Source organism: Trichosurus vulpecula, chromosome 4 (assembly GCF_011100635.1).
Source record: "Trichosurus vulpecula isolate mTriVul1 chromosome 4, mTriVul1.pri, whole genome shotgun sequence".
NCBI classification, from domain to species: domain Eukaryota; kingdom Metazoa; phylum Chordata; class Mammalia; order Diprotodontia; family Phalangeridae; genus Trichosurus; species Trichosurus vulpecula.
In genome coordinates this window covers 430,862,155-430,878,667 of record NC_050576.1, presented here as the reverse complement: position 1 = coordinate 430,878,667, position 16,513 = coordinate 430,862,155, and the positions used below count along the sequence as shown (strand labels likewise).

General features: G+C 51.5%; 1 protein-coding gene across 1 annotated transcript in view; it reads right to left on the bottom strand.

Annotated features, from left to right (window-relative positions):
- SNED1 (sushi, nidogen and EGF like domains 1) overlaps positions 1 to 16,513 on the bottom strand; it is a 102,092-nt gene that overhangs the window by 58,756 nt on the left and 26,823 nt on the right. The window contains exon 2 of the mRNA XM_036755829.1: positions 453 to 740. Coding sequence (XP_036611724.1) covers positions 453 to 740 — 288 coding nt within the window. The remainder of the gene's footprint in view (positions 1 to 452; positions 741 to 16,513) is intronic.

The window sequence follows — 16,513 nt, the reverse complement described above, 5'->3', positions numbered from 1 at the left end:
TGAGTCCCCTCCGAGGCAGCCCATCTCTGGGGAGTTGTTCCTGATGCCAGACCAAACTAGTCTCTTGATGGCATCCCCTTCTATTGCCCCTAGCTCTGTTCTCCTTCTACATGACAGTCCTCCTCAGGCTTGGAAGACAGCTCTCCCATGCCTCCTTGGAAGCACCCACTGCCAGAACTGATGCCAAAATGGTCCTCTGCCTGGTCTGGTGGGTTAGAAGGGAGAAGAATGCTAGAAAGAAATCTTTTGGTCAGAGGAGATCCCCAAAGGAGCAGATCCAAAGTGGTTCTGGGAGTGGCCGCGTCAGGCTCCAGTGGACGCAGTAGAACTTGCAGGCAGAGAACAGGTAAGGGGAGAGAGAGTCCCTGGAGACCCACAGCCAGGGACTGCATTTGGTTAGAAAACTCTGGTTAGAGTTCTTCCCTCCATCCCTCACCAATGGCTGAACTTACCGGAGAAAATGAGCTCCCTCCAAAAAAAGTCACCTGGTGCCAGGTGGCCACGAAAACCCACTTTGCTGAGAAGTCGGGGAGCTCTGGGAAATATCTCCAGATGTCCTCCGTGGCTCTCTGCAGGGTGGCCTGCTCCTTACTCTCCCGGTAATAGACCTCTCCAGCCCGGCGGTTATCAACATCAGCCCAGAAAGCAGCCACCACACAGCGGTCTTTAGAGATGGGGAAGGCTACCGGCGTGAATTGAGAGACTTCCTTTAGGAAGGAGATGATTCCATTGTTGTTCACCTGTTTGAGAAGAGAAAATGAAAATAAAAGGTTTGGCCAGGCACGGGGAGCCTGTCGTGGAGACTGCAACCGGTGAATGCTCCTCCATCAATCTCTAGTCCTAGAAACCGAGGACCTTAGCGGTCAATGAATGCAGCCATCCCCAATATGTGTGGCTGTTGACTTTAGGGAAGCACTTCTGGAGATGCAGAGCACGGCCCTCACAAGGTAGCTAGAAAGGGGTTACCCAACGTCATCCGGGACTTCCGCAGTGACGTAATACTGGTACTGCTCCCTAATCAGGCTTCTGTGCCACTCAAACCTCCCTCACTATCGCAGCTCAGAACTTGATTGCAGAAATTGAAGCTGCTGACCACAAACTCCTCCTTCTCTCCTCGTCTATCTGCCCTCCCCCCATCCTTCGCCATTCTCTAATCTTTTGCTCCAGGCTCTATGTCTTTCTCATTGCCAGGGTAAATCCCTACACATGCATGCTTGATCCCATACCCTCCTTTCTTCTCCAGAAGACTGCCTCTGCTATCCTCTTTCTGGCTGTCCTTTCCCTGTTCTTCTCTCTTCCTCATTCTTTCTCTGTCTTCCTGTCCCCATGTCTCTGTCTCTTTTCATCCCTCTGTTTCTGTCTCTCTCTTCAGTCTCTCCCTATCTGCTGAGTCTTTCCCTGTTGCCTACAAACACATCCAAGTCTCTCCTATTCTCAAAAAATCCTCACTGCCTTCTATTATCCCTGCTAGCTGTCATCTTAGACCTCTCCTCATTTTCTCAGCCACCCTCCTTGAAAAAGTCATTTATACCCAGTACCCCCACTTTCGCTCACTCTCTTCTCCTCTAAAGTCCCCAACCTCATCTGAACTTAAAAGGCTATTCCAAAGTTACCAGTGATTTCTTCATTGCCAAATCTCTCTGATCTTCATCCTTCTGGACCTCTCCACAGCATCTAACTGTTGGCTACCCCTCCTGGATCCCCTCTCTTCTTTTCTCTCATGGCAAAGCTTTCTCTTGGTTCCCCTTCTACTTGGGTGACTTCCTGTTCCTTCTCAGCCTCTGTTGGTTCGTTATCCACGTCAGACCCACTGGGGCACAGGACTTTGTCCTGGGAACCCACTTCCTTTCTCTCTCTGCTCTCTGATCTCACCAGCTGCCATTGGTTCCGTGATCATCTCTATGTACATGACTGTTTCCTTCTGAGCTTCGGTCCCTTATCACCAACTGCCAATAGGCAGACATTCCAAGCTGTATGTCCTAGAAACATCTTAAACCCAACACGTCCAAACCAGAAGTCATTATCTCCAAAACCCTCACTCCTTCCAAACTTCCCACTGACCATCAAGAGCACCACCACCCTTCCAGTCATCAAGGTGGACTCCTCATTCCTCCTCCACCTGCGCACCCATACTCACTCCATGGCATCTCTTCCATCTGACTCCTTGCCTCAACTCATGCAACGATCTGTCTAGTTCAGGCCCTAACAACCTCTTATTTAGACTCCCAGAATCAGTTCTTTCCTGACTTGGACTCATTCCCGGTTAAGCTGCCAAGTGCTCTTCCTAAAGCATCGATCTGACCATGGCACCTCCTGTCCCCATTTGATGGACTTTAGTGACTCTCCTGCCTTCACTCTCTTTGGCACTTAGGTCTTTTAACAGTGGGTCCCTTTGTGTCAGGCAGTGTGCTAAGTGACGAGCATGCAAAGAAAGGCAGAAAGATGGTCCCTGACCTCAGAGGGATCATGTTTTCACGGAGGAAACAACACAGCAACAGTGATATCCATATAAGATACATACAGTGTAAACGGGAGAAGATCTTAGAGGGGAGATATCAGCAGCGAGAGAGGGACTGGGAAAGGTGTCCTGTGAGACTTGAGCTGTCTTGAAGGAAGCCAGTGAGCATTCCAGGCCCTGGTGCACAGCTGGTGAAAAGTGGAAGAGCTGGGAGCTGGAGCTTCACGAGGGCATTAGCAAGAGGGCCAGGGCTGCCGGGTTACGGAGGACACAAAGAATGGTAAAGTGTACTAAGACTGGAAAGGGAAGAAGGGGTCAGGTTGTGAGGGGCTTTAAAAACCAAACAAAGGTTTTTGTATTTGTTCCCAGAGTTTGTTTTGTAGGGAGTGGCTGGTCAGACTTGCACTTTAGGAAAGTCAGTTTGACAGAAATTTGGAGACCAATGAGGGGGTTATTAAACTAGTCTAGACAACAGAAAATGAGAGTCTTAACTAGGTTGGTGGCCAGGTAAGTGGTGGAGTGGGGTGGGCGGATTTAAGAGATGGTCTGGAGTTAGAATCATTAAGACTTAGCAACTAGTTGGATGTGTGGGGTGAGGGAGAAGGAAGAGCCAAGGATGACTGAGATTGTGCACTCCTAGAGGGAAGCTTATGAGAGGTGTGGGTTTAACCAGGTTTAACCAGAATGAGTCTGGAATGCCAATCGGATGTCCAGTGGGGTGTCTTTATCCCTTCTGCCCCCTCCCCTTCCCCGGCCACAGCCTCCAGGCTTCTTCCAGGAAAAGGAGGAGATGTGCCCAGGCAATGGGAAAGACAGGAAGGTGCCAAGACTGGGACACAATCCCCATCCTTCATAAACCCTTGACTGTTCCCTCCCTCCCCTCCTCCTTACATACTGTGGGTTTCCTTCATTGATGCACAGATGGGAAGGCAAAGGGTTATGAGCAGAACCTGCCCTGGTACCTGCGCTGGGTTCCTTTAGATTCATACCGGGGGATTCTTCCCTTCTCATTAATATTTAAGAATTTTTTCCTTCCTGGCCCTTGAAGTGTGAACATGCTTTTTTAGGCTGGGAGAAGGCCCTTTCCCTCCCACTCTCCCCTCCCTGCGTCTCTGCTCTTCTGCCCCATTCCCATCCTCCGAAGCTGGTCCCCTTCTGGCCTATTCCTATGTCAGTCAGTGTCTGCCTCATGTTTTCAGGGAACAAGGTGTGGGCTGGAGGATTGTAGCCTGGGGTTCTGGGGAGGAAGGTGGAACAGACCAGGCCTGTTCTCCAGCCAGAGATGGGCCAGCTGAGAAAACTAGAGCAAGCTGCAAAGGCTTGAGCAAACAGTGCCCAGCTCCCTCCTCACCTGGGAGGGGACGACGAGTGCCAGCGGAAACCTGGTCTTACTTCCTTGCTTTAAATAGCCAGGGTTTTATACTGAAGGGACAAAAGAGGGGGCTTTTCCCTTTTCAGTCCAATGTGATACTTAGAGTCTGGGGGTCCCCGGCCTGTGCTGTGGTGTCTTCAGGGTGATAGGGGTTCTCTGGCGTTGGGAATGCTGGGGCTGGGATGCCCTAAGCGGGTTCCAAAGATCTTCTCTCCTTGAGGAATGTCCCTCTCTCAGAGTGACAGTATCTCAGAATCTCAAAGCTGGTTATGACCTCCCAAGCCATGGGACACTCCACCCCACCCCAAAGCGGCTATCCAGCCTTTACTGAAGGACCTCTGCTCTGCAGAACTGGCTACTGCTTCCCATTCTACTTCAGCAATTAGCAGGACCCTTTTCTTTCTGTCACTCCCAATTTTGTCTCTTGGCAACTTCTGGCAGCCAGGGGGCACTACAAGACACAGAACTCAGGACCTGGAGGCAGGAGACCTGAGTTCAAATCTCTTCTCAGACACTGGTTGTATGACCTGGGCAAGTCACTTCATGGCTGCCTGCCTCAGTTTCCTCACTTGCAAAGTGGGAGATAATAACAGCACTGAGCTGCCAGGAGGGTCATATGAGCTAATATGGGCAAAGGTAAACCTTAAAGCTCCATCGTTATGGCAGTCAGAACATCAGAGATGACCAGGTCTTGATGCCTCTCTGATGTGACTCGCACCTGGAGAAGGAGTGTCTTTACCAAGTACCCAAGCCCTGTTCGGTCTTCCCTCCCCCTCCCAAGGCATCCCATGCCCTTTCTGGAGGCTCCATCGAGAGTCCAGCTGCCCGGGGCCAGTGCCCCCTCCCAAGTACAGCCCTGCAAATTGCTTCCAAATCAATTTGGTTTAATCTAGTTCACCTGAACACCGTGCTTTGCACTCCATGCTGAGGTAGATACAGAGGTGACTAAAATGCGGCTCCTGAGCTCAAGTATACGGTTAGCAGGCGAGATGATAGGGAAAGAGGAAGCATTTATTAGGCACCTGCTGACTGCTGGGCAGTGGGGAGACATGGCGATCATGAAACAGTCCCTGCCTTCAAGGACTTTCCATTCTATCGAGAAAGGACATGATGAACAGCGAAACAAGGCAGAATGTACGTGCCATGACAGATGGGGGGGAGGGAGGTGGGGCAAGGCAGGCTCTTGCAGGGGCTCACATTGACCCCAGGCTCACCTCTCTCTTTGGCTGTCTGTTGTCTCCTATCCCTACACCCTATTCAGAACTGTTTCCACAGGAGTTAGGTGAGCCTAGCCCCTCTGCTTTGTGTCACTGTGGTGACCAACAAAAGAACCGTGAAATTGGCCCTGACAAAGGAAGAGTCCAAAGACCTGGGTTTGAATCCTGCTCCATGTTTTACTGCCTGTGAGAACCTGGACAAGTTGCTTCTTCCCTCTGGGTCTTAGTTTCCTCATCTGCAAAGTGAGGGGGGGCCCTTCTGGCTCTAAGTCCTTCGGTCCTGTGACTGCCCCTCAAGGCATTGACCATTATGACCCTCAAGGACCATTGGCAGAGACCCATCCCTCTATGTTGAACCTGGGAGGCTGTCCCTATGCCTTCTTCCATGGCCCGCATCTAGAGCCGGCTCTCTGCTTGGTCCCTCCTGGATGGTTCGATGTCTTAGACTCTGAGCCTGTCCTGCTCGGATCTTGTGCTCTGCCTTGTCTGTCTGGTTCTCTGGACAAAGGGCTGGGGGACTCCGTTCCTGTTCCCTCCTTCTTGGCTACTTGGTGCTCATGTGTTCCTCCTTCATGAGGCTGATCAGGAGCCATGTCAATCATCCAATCAGTGAATCTTGTTCCCTGACCCACCTCCACTCTGGGAGGCAGTCACAAAAAGATCTCCATGAGCCATGAGGTTGGACATACAGCTCACACCATGAAGGAGGGAGGCTACCAGGCTGAATGATCAAGGCACGTTTCCTAGGACCAGGTATTGTCTGTAAATGGGCAGATGGGCAGGGTTAAGATACAGACAACTTTTAGACAACTGCTGTATGTGTGCCAGTGCTAGGCTGGGCCCTGAGAATACAGAACAAAGTGAAAATGGTCCTGTCCTCAGGGAGCTGCAGTCTATCAGAGGGGATCCCTCTGAGCCCAGAGGTAAGCCCAGATGGAATGATGCACAAGCCTATACAGAACAAAAATGCAAATACAAGGTAATATTGAGATATACCACCCACAGAGTGGATCAGCGAGAGCATTGTGGGAAGGGAGGCCTAGAGATGGGCTTTGGAGGACGTGAGAGATTCCAAGGGAAGGAGGGTGTGGACTCAGGTGTGTGCTCCAGGCCTAAGCAAAGGCATGGAGGGAAGAGATGGCATGTTATGGGGGGCAGTGAGAAAGCCAGTTTGGCTGGACCTCAGAGGGCAGGAAAGAAAGCGAGTCCAACAAGACTGGGGAGACCGGCTGGAGCCAGGGGAGGAAGGGCCTCAACGGCCAAACCAAGATCAGAGTGGAATGGTTTTCAGGTAGAAAGGATAATGGTAGCACACCAAAATTTTGCCTCAGGGCTGGAAAGTTCAGATACAATCATGAATCCTAGTGTTGTCTAGTCGGGTTCTGCTTCCCTTTAAACTGGATTTCCCAGGCCCAAGAGATGAGAGGGAGCTGACTTGGCTTCTTCCGCCCTCACCATTCTCAAAGGACCTGGAGCCGGGAGAGCCTGTGGGAGCAAGGGGGTATCTGGGGAGTCTCTCCCCACACAGAGTGTAAACCCCCACAGGCTTCTCCAGGGTGAGTTCTTCACTAAAGAACAGCCACACATACTCTACATCATCTGATCACATAAATTTAAATGGTGTTTCTAAGTATAAATTAAAAATGGTGGAAATACATCTGTCCTTCAGTGATATGAATGGACTTTCAGGTGCCATTGGAAAATAGAAAATGTGATGGAGGACCAAAAGGACTGGACTCACGAGTGAGGCATCATTTCAACAGACATGTATTAAGTGGCTACTGCAGGCAAGGTTCTGGGAGTGCAGAAGTGAATGAAAAACAGACCTTATCTCAAAGATTTAACGGGAGGGAGAAGAGTGAAAACACCTAGGATAATAAGGGAGATTCAGATGAGGACAAAGGGAAATGGGGGCGAATATTCAAAGAGGGGGAGGCCACTTTCACCTGGTGTATAGAGAGGGACATGGGCATGCAGTGTGGAGTGGCGAACTCCTGAGGTGGCTCTGGAATAAAGGAGGGGACATCAGCAGATGGGGATGGGAGAGGAATCCATTCCAACCCAGGGCACAGGGCACAGAGACTAGAGAAAAGGAGAAGGAGAGAGAGGATGGATGCCTAAGACGTCATGGAAGTATTGTGGACAGTATGTAACAACTGCTAGATATGGAGGGTGAGAGAAAAAAGACTCCGAGATGCCTCTGAGAACTGGGAAGAGAGCAAGGGCAGCCACAGAAAGGAGCGTGAGGTCAAGGTGGTGTGGACGCTCCCTTCCCTGGAAGATGGGTAGGGAGAAGAGGAAATGTATCAACATGTGCCTGTGATGAGTCTCAGAAATGGCCAGTCAGTCAACAGGCATTTATTAAGCACGTTTTATGTGGCAGGCAACAACTGGAGGGATATTAAGTGCTCATGGTTGGGCAGCACCAATATGATAAACGACAATACTACCTAAGTTAATTTACAGATTTAATGTTATGCCAGTCACTTGCCATTGGATAGAGCTAGACTTAAAAAAAATCACAATTCATTTGAAGTTGGGGTAGCTAGGTGGTGAGGTAAATATAGCACTGACTGGCCCTAGAGTCACAGGTGGCCCTGAGTTCAAATGTGACCTCAGATACTAGCTGTGTGACCCTGGACAAGTCACTTAACCCTGATTGCCTCAGGGGGAAAAAAGAACAAAGAGTCTAGAATCTCAAGGCAAATGAGTGAGAATGAAGGGGGCCTAGCATCACCAGATCTCGAATTCTATTGTTCATTAGGGATCCTCAAAACTATTTGGTACTGTCTAAAAATAGAAAAGTGGATCAGCAGAAAGCACCGAGCTCAGTAACTCTGTGTTAGATAAACCCGATGGAAGCTACTTTGGGGTGGCAAGATCTCCTGGGAAAACCGGCAGGCAGCCTGGCGGAGGTCGGAGAGACCGACTTCTCTCTCGGCGCCTGTATCCTAATGAACTCGCAAAGGGCTTGAGTACTGGAAGCCGCACAGAGGAGAGAGACGACAGAATGAGCCCGGGACTGCGCGGCGGTGGGGGTGGGAATGGGAATGTGTGTTGTGTGGGTTCCCTTCGTTAGGTCTGCACAGTCGAGCGGGGGAATTGAAGCAAATATGATTTCGTGCCTCGGTTTTAGATAGGGGTAGTATAAGTGCCAGTTGATGTAGTAGTAGTAGCGGTAGTGGTAGTGTAGTGGTAGTGGTGGTGGCGGTGGTGGCGGCGGTGGTGGCGGTGGGGGCGGTGGGGGCGGGGGTGGTGGCGGTGGCGGTGGAGGCGGTGGTAGTAGTAATAACTAGCACTTGTGTAGCGCGTGAAGGTTTGCAATGCACTCTACAAACTTCATCTCCATTTGTCCTCAGGACAGCTCTGTGTGGCAGGTGCTTTGATTACCTCCATTTTGTAAAAACGTAGTTGAGGAAACTGAGGCAAATAGCCGTTATGCGACTTGCCCAAGGTCAAACAGCTAGTAGGCATCCGAGGCTGGATTTGAACTCGGGTCTCCCCATTCCAGGCCCGGGGCTCTGACTCCTGTGCCACCAGCGGCACTAGGGCGCCGAATCACAGAATCTTGAGGGTCAGAAGGACTGCAGAGGCCTCACAGTCCTTGTACTTGAGTAGAAATGGTCATGCGGTCTTTGCCGAGCCCTCCCGCGAAGGGGTGGGGGGCACACCTCCTGACTCGCCACGCTGTTCCATAGGCTTTGATCCATTAGGGAGCCTTGTTTTGTCTTCCACCCTCCTGCAGGCTGCACCCCAGAGCCCCACGGGCTTTCCTCCTTCCAGCTGGGAAGTCCCCCCTTCCCATCACTCCCTTTGACAATAAGGGCTGTATGTGCCCCGGGTGCCATATTGACCCTACTTCTGCCGAGGCTGTGCTGAACACCAGAGCTGGCAGGGACCCCCCTACTCAGGGAGCTTGGCTGCTCCCTCCTGCCCCAGGACACGAGGGGAAGGTGACTTCAGCCTCTCAAGACCCCAACTCCGTTCCTGCGCAGGACTGACCTCAGCACATGGCATACAAGGGGACTTCTTGCTCTTCCTCCCGGACGACCCTTGGCTTCCTGCCTCCGCACCTTTCCCTAGGGCACCGGTTCTGCATGGGATGCTCCCCCTCTTCACCGCTGACTCCTGGAGCCCTGGGCCCTTTGCAGCTTCAAGCTCACGGGCGCCTCACTCCCTTTAAAACGCTTCTCCTGACTCCCTCAAGTGTTACGCCCCCACCCCGCTATTTTATCTTATATACATCCTGTGTCTGCCTTTTCTGTCCATGGCATAAAATGTAAGCTTCCTGGGGGGGGGCCCTCTTGCTTTTTGTCTTTGCATCCCAGCTCCTGGCACAGCAGGCATTGAATAAATATTTAATGATTTATTATCGATAGACAGCACTAACTCGAAACCTCCTGTGTCATAGATGAAATAGACCTGGGGAGCTCCAGGGAGATCAGCGGCTTGCTAAGGTCATCCATCTGAGGGGGGCAGAGACACTATCAGAAGGGATAGGGGTGGTGGTGCCGTGGTACACAGAGTGCTGGGCCCAGAATCAGGAAGACCTGAGTTCAAATCCAGCTTCAGACACCTACTAGCCATGTGACCCGGGGAAGTTACTTACCCTCTGCCTGCCTACGGGTCCTCATCTCCAGAATGGAGACAATAGCAGGGTTGTTGTGAAGATAAACGATATTTGTAAAGCACTTAGCATGGCACCTGGCATACAGTAGGTATCATATAAATGTTGTCATCGTCATGGTCTTCCTTGCTGTTCTGGTTTGACGAGGCCCAGCTGTCCTGTCTCTGAGGCCGGTAGCCTTTCCCCTGCTTCTCATGGGCTGGAGCATTTATTAAGCGATTACTGTATATCAGGCACTGTGTTGTGTCGGATATAGACAAAAGGGGCAAAAACCAGGCCCTGCCCTCGAGGACGTGACGCTCTAATGAGAGAGAGAGGAAGAGTCCACTGAAGGTGGTCCCAGAGGGGACGGCGCACATGGGAGGACTTCCTTCTCAGGCTCCTGCGGGCTGGGAAATCACGGCCCTTAGGGGCTTATCTCATGCCCCAGAGAGTTATCAGCTTCCTCCCAGCCTGACCTGGGATGCTGGCCACCTCAGCTACAAGGATAGCAGCTGCCCCCTGCCGTGACCCTCCAGTCATGCTGGCAAAGCCCCTGTCTGACGTCTCACTAGATGCTTACACTCCCCCAGGTCCCAGGCAGTACAGCCTGGCCACCTGCTGGTCTGCTAAGCCCCATCACCGGCTTAACGAGCTGTGCTGGCTTCCTCAACGTGCCAGGTCATTAAGACCCAAGCAGGCGCTCACAGGCCGGCTGCGTCCTCGGCAAGTGGCCTGGCTCCACCAGCGTCCCAGACCCAGACTCTGCCCTTTGTTCCCTTTTGTAATGAGGGTCAGGCATGGCCCCCTCCCAAGAGCTGAGCAGCCACCATGCTGAGTCTGAAACGCAAGGTGGGAGGCTCCCAGCTGACATGTGGCCATCCCCCTGGAGTCAGGGGCTCATTAGTCTTTCTAATGAGAACCCAGGATGTGCTGGGCTCTAGGAGGCTGCCCTGCCAGGGTGCGAGGAATGAGTCTTTGCTAAGCTCCCCCCACCCAATTACCATGCTTTGGCAAATCGTTTTGGCTCAGTAAGCAAAAACTATGATTTTATTCTATTAGCAAGGAAAGTAAGAACATTTAGCTGTGAGGGACCTTCCTGAGGATCTTGACCCCTGTCCCATCCTGGAGTTTGGGTAGAAGGAGTACTGGCCTGCCAAGGAACATCAGGCTGGCCTGACTGATTTAGGATTAGAGAGTTGGAAGGAGACCTTAGAGATCAAAGGATTATAGGCTGTGAGAGCTGGAAGAGGCCTTAGGAATCATGGAATGAGAGAACTCAAGAGCTGGAAGGGACCCCACAGGCCATCTGGTTCAACCTGTGCCTCTCTGACATGTGGTCATCCAACTTTTTCTTGAGGCCTGTGGTAGGTGGAGCCCACCCCTTTCACCTGAGATAGCCCACACCTCCTCCTGAGATGTTCCACCTCTCCTCTTGAGATGTCCCACCCATTCCTCCTGAGATGTCCCATCTCCTCCTCCTGAGATAGCCCACTCCACTTTGAGACAGCTTTAATTGTGAGGGAGATTTTCCTAACATCAAATCTAATCCCTCTTCCATGTGACAGCCCTGGACATATCTGAAGACAGCTCTGGCCACCCCTGAACCTTCTCTTCTTCAGGGTAAACATTCCCAGTTTCTTAAAGGGATCACCCTGGTATTCCTTCTCTGGACACCCTCAGGCTTGTCAATATCCTTCCTGAAAAGCGATGCTCGGAGTTGAATACAACATTCCCTATTTGGTCTGGCATCATCACTGAAGTGCCTACTATCTTCAGTGTGCTGGATGAGGTGCCAGAGACCCAAAGCAGCTTGAGCTCATTCCTGTCCTCACAAGGCTCCCCTTCTTCTCGGCCTGTGGAGATCATTAAGAGGACCTTAGATTGCTGGGGCTGAAATGATCTGAAGTTTCACAGGCCCCCAGATTTAGAGGTGAGAGAGGCCTTGTTTGGCAAATGTGGGAATGGAAACCCAGAGAGGGCAAAGGGCTCGTCCTGGACCCTTCAGCCAAGACTCAGTCCCATGGCTTCCCATCTCATGTCCAGGGTTCTTCCCACATTGTGATTCTGGAGCTCGCACTTCATGCTCTAGCTGCTTCCTCAAGCCAAGTCCAATGATTAGGTGCCTACTGCGCACTAGGAAGTGCTAGCGATACAAAGAAAGATGAAGAGAAAAGGGGAAGACAGGCCAGCAGTCATGTGAACACAAGGTAAAGTGGAGATAGAGAAGATCTCGGTGGAAGGAGGCGAGCTAACCACGTAGGACAGATTCTGGTTAGGGGCCCGGGGCTATTATAATCAGGCCTTTAAAAACAGCAGGCTCTGTCTGGGGATGGAGCAGCTCAGAGCAGCCTGGAAGCCAGGAAGTCTTCCCTGCAGGCCAGCACTTCTTGCACGTGCTGCGCAGTCCTTTGGTGCTGGGCTGAGCCCATCCATTTCCTAGCCTCAGTCCTGATGCCCCCAGTGGCCCTGCTGAGCAGTGGTCAACCTGACCCTGCTCTCTGCTTGTCTCATGCTGAGAACATGGAGCCCTGAATGGGGCTTCTCCCCAAGCCCAAGCAGCCCTGGCAGCTAGCGTTGGTCCAGTGAGTCTGGAAGGGGCCAGAAACCATGAAAGACAATGCAATTTAAGGAGGCAATTATTTAGCAAACACCTACTGTGTGCTGGGTGCTCAGGGAACGCTGACTGCCCTCTGGGGACTTCTATCTCCTGGGGGCAGGGGCAGTGGGAGACAACACCTGCTCAGATCTTCCAGGAGTTCTGTGATTTCTTGAACACAAGTAGGACCCTCCGATGGTGCAGATTGCACCCTCTCCACCCCTGTCCATCCCAGCACATCACTTATTACCTGCGTGGCCTTTGCCAAGTAATTTAACCTTATAGGGCCTAGATTTCCTCTTCCATAAATTGAGAAGGCTAGACTAGACAGGCTTTGAGTTTTCTTCCTGCTCTTAATAGAGGATCCTATGGAATGGAAGGGGGAGGAAATCATGGAAGGCTTCTTGGAGGGGGTAGTCCTGGAGCTGAAACTTTAAAGAGAAAAGGGGTTTTGGTCCATCTGAGGAGGGGTTCATTCCAGGGCGGAGGGAGGCCGTGTACAAACAGCAGTCAGGTTCCTGCTGTCACCTGCCTTCAGGAAGAAGGCAGTGGCCCAGAAAAACCTTTTCCCAGCCGTGCATACAAAACCCCCACTCACTGGTCTGGTATGAGAGAAGCCACAAACTCTCGGGAGTGGGAGCCAGCAGAGAAGCCACAACCAAGGCGTTCCTGAGAAAGCAGGTCCCAGCCCAGAGGGCCAGCAGGTTCAGGCTGCCTCAGACGCAGGTGCGGAGGGCTTCGGGGGGGAGTTGGCTTTGGGGTGGGGGGGCAGGGAGGGAGGAAAGTCGACTTCCCTCCCTTGGAACAAAATAAGACATCTAACAGTATTTCTTGGGCGTGTGTGAGCTGTTGGTCAATTTAATGGGAACTGTTCCCTTGGCTCGGGTTGTGTGACCACAAATCACAGGACAATTTTGCAGCTTGGTAAATAAAATGGGTGGGAAAGACAGACAAGCAAAAAGGAGGGTTTGAAGCTTGGGGCAAAGGGCGGCGGGCTGGGAGGGAGACCCAGTGTGGAACAGGCCTTCCCCAAGGCCAGCAGCGCCAGGGGCTGGGTCCCAGCAGGGAAGGAGCAGGGGTGCCAATGACAAGGCCTTCTGGGATTTGGGGACGCTGTGGGGACGTTTCCTGAAGGCTTGTTTTGGTCCTTGGCTGGTATAAGAGAAGGAAATAGGACTAGAAACGCCATTCTTGTGGTATTTCCGACTTGGATGCAACCAGGAAGCATGGGAAATGTCCACTGGTGAGAGCCGCAGCCGGGGGCTGTGTGAAGGTGGCCAGCATCCAGATGTGCGGATGGCTGCCCCTGGGCCAGGAAAAGACATTCAGAGATCCCAAAGGAAAGAGCACTGATCTGGAGTGTGGGGAGCCAGGTCAAACCCGAGGCCTGCCTGCCCCTCTGCAGCCAGGGGATTTCGCACAAGGCCTTTTCCTGGCCTTCTCTGTAAAGTCAGAGGGATGAACCAGGTGATCTCGAGGCTACTTTTTAGCTCTGGTATCCTCTGAACTTGCTTCAAACACCTGAGGTGAGACCTACGGTGATGTACCGAGGCAGAGACTGCCATTCACTTCAGCTGGTCAGTGCCATCTCTTGAACACCTACTATGCACTAGACTCTGTATGAGGTGCTGGGGAGGTGCTCTCCTTGTACTGGGAGAGTTCTGTCTTTTTCTGGAAGATTTGTGTGATGAAGGGGATGGAGGGAAGGCCCAACTTTGCCTGAGTAATGGCTGTGGGAGCTTAGGCTAGTCACTGGAATCCTCACTATTCTGGGCAGCTCTCCAAGATGCCAGTGTGCAGAGGATTTGTCAATCTGCATGGGGAAAGGGACTTTCCTCCTGCAGAAAGCCCCTACCTAAATCACTGAAATCTTAGGTCCAGTTCCTGTCCTCGATCATGGAGGCAGTCAGGCATGGTCCAGACATTTTCATTAGAAGCCTGTATGTGCATTTGTTTCCATAAAACAATCAATATGAGAAGATGTCATTGGGCCCGGAAAACCATACACACGGAGGCAGTTAGTGAGATGTGAAGTGGAGAGAGTTCTGGTCTTGGGAGTCCTGAGTCTGAATCCTGTTTTAAACACCTATTAGCTGTGGGTCCCTGAGAAAGTCACTTAACATGTCTCTGCCTCAGTCCCCTTATCTGACTTATCTGACTGGCATAAAGGATGGATCTCAAAGGTAAACTGGAAGCTGGGACACCAATTTTGAAGCTCTTCCAACAAGCCTTTGAAGAGGTCAGAGGGCCTAAATTCCCGTTACCATAACAACCGACTCTCTCTGGGCATACAAAAGTGCATGGGGGAGAACATCTGGGACATGAACTTCAAGATCCTGGCCTGGAGTCTTAGATAAGCAATAGCTCTGAGCCTCACGTGCTTACTCAGTGATGCTTGTGTTACTGACTCACAGGGTTAGGAGGGTGGGAGAGTCTGGATGTAGGATCTTGTTCATGTAGGGGACTTCCTCCATGTTCTGTTCAGGGAACCCAGGGTGTAAGTGTGAAAGCGAGAAGCAGAGAGCCTCCAGAGGAGGGTGGCCAGGATGTTGCTGGGCTTCAGACTCACATTTGGTCAAAGGAATGGAACATGGTCAGCCTGCAGAAGAGAAGGCATAGGGAGACCCAAGAGCTGAGTTTGAGTCTTTGAAGGGCTGTTGTGTGTCTGTGTGGCGCCAGGAGGTAGCACCAGGAATGGTGGAGAAGGCACAAAGCAGCCAAATTTCGTAACGAGAGCTGTTCAGAAGGGGAAGGGCTGCCTCCAGAGATGGTTAGAGGGCTTCAAGCACAGGCTGGACTACTGCTTGTGTATCATACTGAAGGTTCCTTTCTGACATAGCTCAGACTAGCTGACCACAAAGCTCCCTTCAAACTCCCAAGTTTGGCAAGATCTATTAATTTAATAAGCAAAACGTTTACGTAGACAACATTAAGAAGGGAAAGGTTTAATCTATTGAAGACCCAAAGTGGCCAAGCTGGAGTCAGGAAGTGGTGGGTTCAAACCCTGCCTGGGCCAACCACTGGCTGTGTGACTATGGGCGAGTCACTTTGCTTGTCTGAGTCTCAGTTTCCCTTTTTGTAAAATGCGGCTAACCACATTTGTAGTGCCTCCTCCACAGATTTGTCATGGGGACTAAATGAGGTCATGTCTGTAAAGAGCTTTGGACACATTCAGGTGCCACATAGAGGCACAGCAGGTACCTGGCCTTTTCCAGGTCTCAAGCCCTCTCCCTCCCGCCTTCATTCTGACTTTGTCCACTCAAATGCCTCAGTGGCTGATGCTTGATGTCAGAGAATCTCAGAGGGATCTTCAGAGGGATCCCTTAGAAGATCTCCTAGAAGGACTTTAAGGCGGGGGGGGGGAACAGGGGGGATGACGGACATCACAGTCACAGAGGGAAGTCGTGGAAGGAGAAATGAGGGAAGTTGGACATCCCATCCAAATGGGAGTTTCCCTAAGAGAGAGTCTTAGACCTAGAACTGGCAGCAACTATAGACTCCAACTAATCCAGCTCCTTCATTGTACTGAGGAAGAAACTGAGGCAGAGAGGCACGGCAACCCATCAGGGTCACACAGAGCAAAGCCCACTGGCTCCAACTACTGCAGCATCTCCATTGTGCCCTCTCCCTCCTATCCCACCTTCCAGTCTAGTCTTCTTAGCCTGACATTCAGGGACAATGTAACCTCTTCAGTCCCAAAGATTGACACCTAGGACGCACTCTTCCACTCCTTGGTTTAGCATGTGCTGTCTATTTCATTTGGAATCTAACTCCTATTCCCTTTGTAAATAATTATGAATTAGCCCTGACTGCAGACAGCTTTCCTTGCCATCTGTCTGGAGGAGCCCATGGAGCCATCTGGAGAGATAGCATGATCGAGTGTATAGAGGGCTAGCCTTGGAGTCAGGATGACCTGGGTTCAGGTGCTGGCTCTGGCCATATTGGCTGTATGATGGTGGGCAAGTCCCCCCTTAATACCCTAGGCAGCTCAGCAAGACCATCAATGACAGAAGAGCAGCTGATGGGAATTAGTGGAGGGAATTTCTACTCCTTTTGCTGATGACCTCACAGTACTGGGCCATCAAAACGAATCTCTGGCTTCCATGACCACCTCACAGTGCCTCCTACACCTGGAACACCTTGTTCTGCCTATTAAATCCCCACCCACCTTTTAAAGACTCCGGTGCCACCTAGAATCATAGGACAGAGATCTTTAGAGTGAGAATGAGGCTTGGAGGTAGCTCAGACCATCCCCCTCACT